We start from the raw sequence: 11,188 nt of genomic DNA, 5'->3' as shown, positions 1-11,188 counted from the left end.
GGGTGATTTGTTTGTATGCAATGTATTTTCACAGCCTTATATCTGATGTGATTTTATTTTATTGTGCATTTTATAGTACTGTGTACAAATACGGTTATTTTTCTTTCACCTTATTCAATTTAGTGTCTCCTAAACGTGAAAACATGCGCTGACTCCCTTCAAATGATACAGAAAAAAGTGTATTTCTTCTAAAATAAAATCACTCTGCTTTGAAAACAAATTTTTCATGAAACATTTATTTACAACAAATGCTAATTAATTATTATAATAAAACAATACACTTAATGTCCTCGTTCACAATTTTGTTGAATTGTTATATCAGACATTTAAAAACTCCCAGAAAGGAATCATGACCAAATCATTAAATATATATATATATATATATATATATATATATATATATATATATATATATATATATATATATATATATATACATACATACATACATACATACATACATACATACATACATACATACACACACACACACACCTTTACATATAGATAATAAACTTTATATTTTTACCAGGTCAATAATTTATTCTAATTCCTATTTTAGAACAGCAAAAAGTCTTAACCGATTTTATAATATATTGCAATTGTCTGCCTACATATAGATTAAATATGTTAATTTACGTTTAATTTAGTATGATGTGTGCAGCATAATTAATGAAAATTGAGGAAGATTGTCTTTGTCCAACAGCACCAGCTATAAATGATGCTCTTACGCCCTCTATTGGTAAAGTAAAATACTCGTAACAGTCGTAACCATGGCTTAATATTTGCATTAAGATTGCATAGATCAGGATGTGGTGCACAATAAAGGCACTAAAACCATTTACATTTACAAAATCTTTCAAATAAAAATAAAAAAGTAAACCGATAATCATTAATCATTAATACAAATAAATTACAATTTCCAAGTTAATTACAATTGAAATAAAAATGACATATTCAAAACACTATCAATGTTTTTGTATTTTCTCCCAGTCTGTAAATCCCGAAAGCATCTTTTCACAGCACAAGCCTGTTGAGATTGTGTTATTGTCCACAAGAGATCGGAGGCGTGCTGGTTTCGTGCTGTGTCTCAGCTGACCGGCTCTGGATGTTGGTGGTTTGTGTCTTCAGGGTGGCAGTTCGTGCAGTTTTGACCTTTCTGAAGAGTGAATTTCGTGGGTCCCAGACGAATGATCTTCCCACTGCCCAAACACTCATCTCCCTTATATAGCACAGCAAACTGCAGAGCAAAGACAATGGAGTGGAAGTTCAAAAAAACAATCAGTACCCCATCCAAAATTCCCAAATTTCCTTTCCACCATTTTAACACAGTATTGCAGTTCATTATTCTAACTGTATCCTAAGTTCTGCAAAGTTTTAAAGATCAAAGTGCACAACAAATAAACTTATTTTCTCCTAAAAAAAAAAAGAATCGATTCTGAATTACTGAAAAGAGTCATCAGCAATTCAGTCTTCTGTTACAAACCTAAGTAACAATGAAACAAATTTGCATAATGCCAGCCTATGGTCTTCATTGGATGTTTGTGAACAAATTCTACTCAGACCCTCAAACAATGAGTTGTAGCTGAGGCCTGGAAGACTTTGGTTCATGTTGTTGACATGTCGAGAAGACGCTGTTTTCTGTGATGTGAATGCACTTTGCATGCATTTCAAAAGGAAGAGGACACGAGCTGGAATTTACACGGAAAAACCGACGCCATCGTTACTGTTCGCATAGACTGCTGAGGAAGAGCTGAAATTCAGATATGGTAATGGACGTTTTGTTTCCGACACACGCTGTAAGCGTCAGACCAATCACAACAGACTGGGCCATTTGGAAATTAGGTAGTGTAATGTATATTATGAGAAAATATGTATTTTTTTACCCTTAGGTGCATGTAAACCTGTGTAGGAAACATTCCAAACTAAATTAGGAACCTTAAAAATTGCATAATAGGCGCACTTTAAAGTGTTTTTTTTTTTTTTAAATATAGTGTAAAAGCAAAACCAAAAGTAAATGATTTATACTGACACATCAGGAAAGATTCATTCTGCCACGGTGCAGATATTTCTGGATTACCTGCCCAGGTGTCATTGCTCTCAATGGCTCTTTCATCATTACCCACACCGACCCATCAAGATTCAAAGTTACGGTGCATGGAGCTGAAAGAAACAAGATGTTTATGAAAAAAAAAAAAAGAAAAAAAAAAAAAAGAAAAATTGTTTTTGTAAAAAAAAATAAATAATAATAAATTAAATAGTAGATAAATATTAAACTTAAAAAAAAAATAAAAATGTTTCTTTGGCAACTTCATGAAATTAAATAATTTATAAGTTGAAGTGCTACAATCACTAAAACTGAATTTAAAAATAATAAATAAATAAGTACAAATAAATGAAAGCTAATTAGAAATAAAAAGCTAATAATATTGACCAAAGGACATAAAACTTACTAAAACTTAATCTAAAATAAAATGAAAATAAAAGATAAAAAATATGAATAAATAGTATAAATAATACTAAAATACCACTTCTGTAGACAAAACGAAGAAAAATATTGGCTGCTGGTTGTTGTAGCGTGGTGGCACTTACATAACTATTTCAAGTGAACCATTTTCTAATAATTCTGGGTAAAAAAAAAAAAAAAAAATGCGACTCACTCAAAGGCATCCGGTTGTTGAAACGGAAGTGACATTCCATCATCTGAGTGTGGACAAGTTCAACGGGCGGCTGTTCGGCGATCCAATGGAAGCGGTCTGTCTGTAATGTGTCTCGTAGCAGCGCTGGGTGGTTAGTGGTTGGACCCTGCAAGAGTCGCCATATTTTACAAAGCAATCGACCTGAAAAGTCATATTTGGTCCTTTTTTAGCAAAATAAATGTACATGAACTATGTACTATGAAGTATCCAAATTGTGTAACTCACCACAAATACATCACCGGTAGTGATATCTTTATCAACAACAAACCAAGGGTCGTCTTGCCCTCCTATTCTCGCCCTCTGACCCAGTGTTAATGTGAACCAGCCTGTGAAATATAGTATTGTGTGCATCAGTCTTGCAGTATCACAGACACTATATAGCAGAACATCAACAAACTAGATGAGTAAGGTTTGATGACAAACGTTGATGTTGGCTTGACAAAGCCTTGTCTTAAAGTTTGAAATAACTTTGAAAAGCTTGAAATTTGATTTTACTCGAAGTAAATCAAAAGTTATTAACATGTTCTAGCACATTTCTAACATGTTTAGCAAGTTGCTAACATGTCTTAGCATTATTTAGGATGTTGCAGGCATATTGGATGGCAACATGAATGAATGAATGTTGCTAGCATGTTTTACCGTGTTCCTAACATGATTTAGCACGTTGCTAGCATGATTGTCACATTGCTAGCGTGATGTAAAATGTTCCTAACATGATTTAACACATTGCTAACATGTTGCCAACATAATTTACCACATTGCTAGCATAATTTACCACATTGCTAACATGATTGTCACATTGCTAGCGTGATGTAAAATGTTCCTAACATGATTTAACACATTGCTAACATGTTGCCAACATAATTTACCACATTGCTAGCATAATTTACCACATTGCTAACATGATTGTCACATTGCTAGCGTGATGTAAAATGTTCCTTACATGATTTAACACATTGCTAACATGTTGCCAACATAATTTACCACATTGCTAGCATAATTTACCACGTTGCTAACATGATTTAGCATGTTGCAAGCATGATTATCACATTGCTATGCATGATGTAACATGTTCCTAACATGATTTAACAAACTACTAACATGTTTCTAGCATGATTTAGCACAATAAAAGTCTACAGGAATTTGGGAATGCTCCGAAGTCCAATAGCCTACAGGAATTCCCAAAGTCGGGATCAATTAGAAAAGATATAGCAACCCGAGTCAGAAAAGTCTGATAGGTCTGACCCACTTTTGGTGGTTTAGCTTTAAAGCTCTAGGAAGAGGAAAAAAAAGAAGAAGCTTAAATAGTAGATTAGTATTTTGGTTTGTCAAGCCAACATAATTAATATTCACCTTTATGCTGCCCCATGATCTTCCCATCTTCAATGGAAACAAAGTTTCCTGGTTTGGGCTCCAAGTACTGTAATAAATTTGACATGTGGAAAAAGTATAATATTAGGTGTATATATATATATATATATATATATATATATATATATATATATATATATATATATATATTATAATGGCAATAATCAAAATTTCAGTGCAAAATAAAGTCTGAAATTCTTAAAAAGATTTCAACAAACCAACAGTGAAAGGAGGGTTTTAATTTGTGGAAAATATTGTTCATAAACCTTAGAAGGTCAAGATTGGTTTAATTTCGAGAGATTTACCTTTTTGCAACCCTGTTACCAAAATTTCATCAGATATTTGTGCAATAAACATAAATGCTAAATAAAATTACCAAGAAAAGACAAACAAAATATATAACAGGGTTATAATAGGTAAGAATAGGTAACTTTAGCCTAAATTAAGATATAGAAGAAGGATAGATAATTTAGGACCAAATTTGTTATTAATGAACTAATACTTTCTATAAATGTAGTTTTCATTACAAAGAAGATTAGATTTGTGTTTTTATTGCTTTAAAAAAACAAGAGGCCATCAATAAATTCCTTATACGTACAGTTTTAAGCTGCATCAAAGAACGTACCTCAAGAATAAAGTTCTCAAAATCTCTTTCTCCAATGAAACAGATTCCCATGCTCTTCCGGGGGGGAAAGGAGATTCAATTATTTGCATTTACAATTACATGTAGTCATTTAGCAGACATTTTTGTATCAATTAATCATTAATCCAGTGGATTATATTACATGTATTATACTGAACACTAATGAATGTCAAGTCTCCAGTGACAGAGATCCTGGATCTTGTATGAGTGACTTGAAAGAGGGATTTATTCATTACAGTACCTCTTTTTTCTTTAGAACATGCTGGAAGCTGGCCTCAGCAGCGATCTTCTTCACAAAGTCTTTGGTCAGACCAGCTAATGGGAATAGTGTGTGCCGCAAAGCATCCTGGGAGATCTGGCTGAGAAAGAACGTCTGGTCTTTCACGCGATCAGCTCCCTGATAGAGCCGCGCAGCTAATAAGATTCAGAAGGAGATTAAAGACAGGGTTGGGGAGTAACGGAATACATGTAACGGCGTTATGTAATCAGGATACAAAAATCCAGTAACGGTAATCCGTTACAGTTACGGCAAAAAACGTAGTAATCAGATTATAGTTACATTTTGAAAAAAGGGGGAATACTTTCAGGATTACAATGGTTTCATTTATACTAAATTTACACTATATTAAGCGCTGCTTGATTATACAGTAGTTCCTGGTTCTGTTGCCAGTAATGACTCACGTGTGCCACGCGCTGGTGCATGTGCAAATAACAGCTTTCTACAATCTCCTCAGACGCAGATTGAATCACTGCTGCTAGTAGAAACGATGCTGCCTGCGGGTAAAATCGCTTTTATTTCATGGAAATTCCGCTGCTATTTTGTAGAAATTAGGAGAGTAGCTTTTTTAGTACTCAAAATGTCCTTTCTTTATCTTTTCTCACGTAACGGGATGTTCGCTGTCTAGGAACTCCCACTGCCAACGCCACAAGTTCAGTCAGGCAAATTAAGAAAGATCACGGCTTTAGTCAACATGTAGGCCTATTTTAAAATAAACTAATATGTAGATTGTGTAAAAATTTTAAATGTTGTGTTTTTATTTTTTTGTTAAAAATAAAACAAAATAATCTGTAATACCATATATTAGCCACTAGATGTCTGTATAGCCCTTTACATAAATATATATTCAGGCTTGTGTGTATATTTTGAAAATATTGTACACTGGACCAAATTCTTAATAAATAAAAGTTTTTTTTTTTATTTTTTTTTTTAATAATATTTCTTCTTGCTTGACTTTATTTATATACGTGACCTTGAAGTAATCCAAAAGTAATCAGTTACATTACTTTCATATTATAGTACTTGGATTACGTTACTGAATACTTTTTTTATGAAGTAATTTGTAACTGTAACGGAATACATTTTTAAAGTAACCCTCCCAAGCCTGATTAAAGATCAATTCTGAAACAAATCACACATACAACTGACATTAACAAATAAAACTAACATCATTTTTTAATTTCAAGAAACATCACTGTCCACACTTCACTCTAAAAATCAAAAGAAAATGATGAGAATTTATATTTTGTATAAAGAAAAGCCTATTTCTTTTTCCATTGTGATATTATTTTCCCATTACTGTAATGGAATACAAATATATGTTTTATATTTATATTAATTGCAAGTGTAAGTATACACAAGTATACAATTTTAAGTATACATCATGGTAGTATTTTTTTTTTACTGCAATTAAATTAAAATATATTTTTTACTAGTGTCTGGAAAGGATGATTTTCATTACATTATTTTGATTCGATGCTGGAAAAAAAAAATCGAATTTCTTTCCCTGTGCTCTACATCATATCAGACATCAGATGTTACACTTACGCTTTCTAATCTCAAAGCGGTCTCTGAAGAGGGTTCTGGGAGGTGGAACGTGCTTCTGTTGAAAAACCTCCTCATCTTCCTGGGATGTCCGGGCATAGTGTCCCGTTGCTATGGCATCAGCACCTGTTGTCAAATAAGACTAAATATGACAGACACCAAAGTTCCACGAATAACAAAGACTGGTGTCCCATTACATTTTTAGCAAAAAAGCACGAATATATTGCACAAATCGAATTTCTTTCCCTGTGCTCTACATCATATAGCCTATATATATATATATATATATATATATATATATATATATATATATATATATATATATATATATATATATATATATATAAATAAAATTTAAACAATGACAGTCCAATTTTGTCTCTCTTTTCCTGGAAAATTCTGAGACTTCAGCAATTCTTCTTAACTTACCCAAAGTATTAACTGCATACTGATAAAAGTGCTTAAACTTGATGTGTTTGTTACACATTATGTCTGGATTTGGTGTTCTGCCCTTCTCATATTCCCTGAGAAGATTACTGCAAACATAAAGAATAAATAGAATATTAACAAATGGAGCACAACATTTTGAATTTAATGAACTTAAAACGACTGCTATATTTACCTGAATACTTCATGCCAGTATTCTTTAATATACGAGACCTGGTGGAAAGGCATATCCAGCATCTTACAAACTTTATAAGCATCTTCACAATCTCTCTCAGATGAACAGACGCCTTTCTCATCATGAGAGTCCCAGTTCTTCATGAACACACCAGTCACATGATAGCCTGATGGCAGACAAACAGATATATCATATATCCGCAAACATATGATGCTAGTTTGGAAACCAGAAAGCGTCTTCAATACTGTATAAATTGTTTTATCATTATATTATGTCGCTAAAATAAACACAGCTTTGTTTAATATTTCCAATCTAATTCAATGACAGACAAATACTAACGTTAGTTACTTTCAGACATGTAAGTCTGTACTTATTATTAACCACCTGAATACTTTATTATTATTGCTACAATACAATCTAACTTACAATCCAGTATTGAATATAATAAGCACAACATAGCACATATAAAATACAACAGAGTTTATGTTGATGCGCATAATGTGCTCCGTGAACTAGACTGTACATTTAATTTAATAAATGTGTAGAATTGTGTTTAATTTTTAATACACTGAAAACTTACCCATTCTTTTGAGCAGCAATGCACTGACAGAACTGTCAACCCCTCCAGACATAGCACACACAACATGTCTAATTACACCCATAACACCTATTAAGTGTATATGTGCTCAAATAAATGTAATTATACAAGTAAAAAGAAATTATGAAACATTTCACGCCTGTGACAAGAAGGTCGCCATAATTAAAGTTCTTTTCAAAATCATGACCGATCGGAAACAAAGAACAACACAAACAAAACTATAGTTCCGGGAATTGTTCCTAGTTGAACACTTTAAACCGTAACACTGCAAGTAGCGTGTGGCGTTTAAATATATCCACAGAAATATAATAAGTAGAATGGCAATCAGATTTTATAAGAAATTAAATCTGCTTGACTTTGTTGACCAAAAGGGTTTCATCTCAAATTCTTCTATTTCAGTTTAAATTCTCGTCATTATTCAATTCAACAACAAGTTGTTGGCTGAAAGCCATTGCTTATAATTCCTACCCTTTATATGTGTATCTAATGAGCGTCACATCTCTCACTGGATTTGATTCGTTCAAGATAAACAAAAACCATAGACAGTAAAAGAAGACGAAAACAGTTAGCCTATAAGACATTTCCCAAAATGTAGCCTACATACAAATTACAAATTTTAATTTCAAATTACAAAGGTACACGTTAATATTACATAGATATTATAACATTAAGTAAACAAAAATTATTCATATTGAGTTATATATTTATCACCTTGTTTTTACAAATTTTCTTGAATTTACAAAGTAAAATACACATTTTAATTCCTTATCACAATTATAACATCTATTTTTTGTATTAGTTCTTAATTTAAGAAAACATAAATTCCCCTTAATACTGACTTTCTCTCATTTCGAACAACCTCTGAATACAATTAGGAAGTAAATTATTATTATATACTTATACATTATCTGTGCAGTGTGCAGTGTAAAAATCAACCAATTTTAAAGCATGTTATTTATAATAATAATAAATATTATTCATTTGCTGTCAGGATGTCGTCATACTCGTCGTGGTACCCAAAACTTTTTGTTGGATAAATCCGTTTATCTAAGAAATTTACTGAGATTACGTACTGATTTATAGACTATATGTGTTCGAACGTATATAATTTAAGTGATTTGATTTTCTGAGCCATCGAGCTCCCCCTGCAGGAATAAACTGTTAGGGCAATGACTGGTAATTCGCCACCCAATGATTATTTCATAATGATCGGCACCGTTGCTTGGTCGTGGGAACCCTGAATGAAATTTCTTAATTTGGAAAAGTATCATCATTAAATACAGCATTACATTTTTTGATTGCACTGTCAAACGGTAATACTATAATCGAGAAACTTAACATGTTCAAAGCAGTAGAATTACAGTGCAACTAAATGCAATTCAGCTGAAAGGCAGGTTTTATGGTTAGGTTATTCCAAAATAAACAATTATTTGACATCATTTGTTTCTAAAAAAAAAAAAAAAAAAAAAAGAAATCCATTAATGTTGTATATTTGGATTTGTTTATTTCTCCATTTTTTAGATGGCAGTGTTAGCATCTGGAAGGTTCTCTGAAGAATCTTTCTTTGTTTAATCCATTGTCCAAGCTAAAAAATATATTTTAAACAAAAGAAAAACTCCAAGGCACTCTCCTGGAATGTTAAAAATGCCTTTATTTTATGGCATAGTCAAAAAAGACTTTTAAAATGACTCCAACGCGTTTCAGCACACTGGCCTTCGTCAGGGAATCAAACAGCTGTAAAGGGTTACAAGTGTCTTTATAGTGGAAAAACCCCAATGATCAACTCCTCCCACTAGAAAATATATTGTAGGGGAATTTACAGTTACTCCAAACTGATCTATAAATGAACATGCATCCCAGAAAATTGGGTGAATGATTTACTGTCTTGTGTAGTGTCTTTTAATTCTAATATTTTTTTGATACTGTGTATTTTTCAGCCCGTTCTCATCCAAAGGCGTCATATACTGACGCTTTTGACATTTTGTCTACATCGAACGCACATGGCACCCTTTAGCGTCAATCTGAGACGCAGATAGATATGGGCCAGAAGGCGCCTCCTAGCGGTCTAACCCGAACCCTACCCCAGACCTAAACGTACTTGGTTACTAACGTAACCTCGGTTCTCTCTAGTAGAGGTCTATCGTACTGCGTAAGATATCTTACGCTAGGAGAAAATCCTTTTTCCACGAGATATTGAAGCCAAAAATTATCCTTAATTTTTCAATAATGCAAAACGCGTTGCGGCAGCATACAGACATAGGCGAGGCAGCTCACGCGCCTATTGACTGCTCTGCGGTCAACTGCAGCAGCCTATCGAGCAAGGCCTGGCGTGACGCCAGACCCAATGAGGGTGCTTCGCGCCCGCTGCGTCACATCCCGCCGAAACGGGCGTGGTCTAGGCCTATAAATACCGCTCGCAGGCAGCTATTATCTGGTTTTTCATCACCGAAGCAACCAGAGCGTGTTGCATGCACGGCAATGTACGCAGTACTTGTTCCCTCTACTAGAGAGAACCGAGGTTACGTTAGCAACCGAGTACGTTCTCTTACGAGAGGTCTCTCGTACTGCGTAAGATATCTTACGCTAGGGGACCCAATGTAAAACGTCGTGCGTGCTGGGATCTAACACCAAAGACCCAAGGGCGAAAGCCCGGGGTTCATATAGTGCACAATCACCCAGGGAACTCATAGGGAGTCCGGGAAGAGGGAGGGGCGAAGCCGCACTCTTTCGCGTATAGCAGCGTCGCTTAGACGCGAATTACATCATACAGACAGGGCGGGGTACGGCCTGAACTGATGGGGAAATGTGGGTCTTACACAGTCTGCCCAAAAACACATCTTTGTGCTGTTGATTTACACTGTCGATCATTGAGCTGTGCTCAGTAGACGCAGCATTCTGAGCTGATAGCATCAGGACAGACAATACTGGTTAACTAGACCGACAGCAGCCTGGCCTGCAGGGCGGGAACCTCTAGGATGTAAAACCTTATAAATGTAGACGGGGAGGCCCAGCCCGCCGCCGTACATATATCTTGCAAGGCAATCCCACTCGACCAGGCCCACGAAGAAGCCATGCCTCTCGTGGAGTGCGCTCTGACACCCAACGGGCATTGCATGCCCTTGGAGGCGTATTCTAGCGCGATAGCATCAACTATCCATCTGGATAGGCTCTGTTTCGACGCGGCTAGTCCCGCTGAACGAAACAAAGAGCTGCTCTGTCTGTCTGAAAACAGACGAGCGAGACACATAAGCTCATAATGCCCTGACTGGGCAAAGGAGGCTCGCGTCTCCTTCCTCATCAGGGACCGGTAGGGCTGACAGGGAAATGACCTGCGCCCTAAACGGTGTGTTGAGGGATTTTGAAACATAACCGTGCTTAGGTTTGAGTATAACCCTTGAGTCATTAGGCCCAAATTCCATGCACGTCGCGCTCA

General features: G+C 34.9%; 1 protein-coding gene across 1 annotated transcript; it reads right to left on the bottom strand.

Moving 5' to 3' along the window:
• Positions 1–505: 505 nt before the first annotated feature.
• On the bottom strand, positions 506–8,017 carry trmu (tRNA 5-methylaminomethyl-2-thiouridylate methyltransferase). Its single transcript, XM_081363650.1, has 11 exons — positions 7,738–8,017; positions 7,158–7,323; positions 6,965–7,071; positions 6,539–6,661; positions 4,955–5,127; positions 4,696–4,749; positions 4,053–4,119; positions 2,925–3,025; positions 2,661–2,805; positions 2,081–2,163; positions 506–1,240 (listed from the first exon to the last, which is right to left on the bottom strand). Exons 1-11 carry the CDS (start codon positions 7,817–7,819, stop codon positions 1,091–1,093), a joined length of 1,251 nt encoding a protein of 416 aa, XP_081219776.1. The 5' UTR covers positions 7,820–8,017; the 3' UTR covers positions 506–1,090.
• Positions 8,018–11,188: the final 3,171 nt, after the last annotated feature.

This window comes from Scardinius erythrophthalmus (assembly GCF_964197995.2).
Source record: "Scardinius erythrophthalmus genome assembly, chromosome: 4".
Taxonomy (NCBI): Eukaryota; Metazoa; Chordata; class Actinopteri; order Cypriniformes; family Leuciscidae; genus Scardinius; species Scardinius erythrophthalmus.
Note: the sequence above shows the minus strand (reverse complement) of the source record. Positions and strands in the feature narration are given on the sequence as shown.

What these genes read in the sequence shown, in the direction of transcription:
- trmu (XM_081363650.1), bottom strand. Translation starts at nt 7,819, where the DNA reads ATGGGTGTAATTAGACATGTTGTGTGTGCTATGTCTGGAGGGGTTGAC. An exon ending in ATGTTCTAAAGAAAAAAGAG is followed by an intron (nt 4,750 to 4,954) that starts GTACTGTAATGA and finishes CCCCCCCGGAAG; the next exon opens with AGCATGGGAATCTGTTTCAT. An exon ending in GAGCAATGACACCTGGGCAG is followed by an intron (nt 1,241 to 2,080) that starts GTAATCCAGAAA and finishes TTTGCTCTGCAG; the next exon opens with TTTGCTGTGCTATATAAGGG.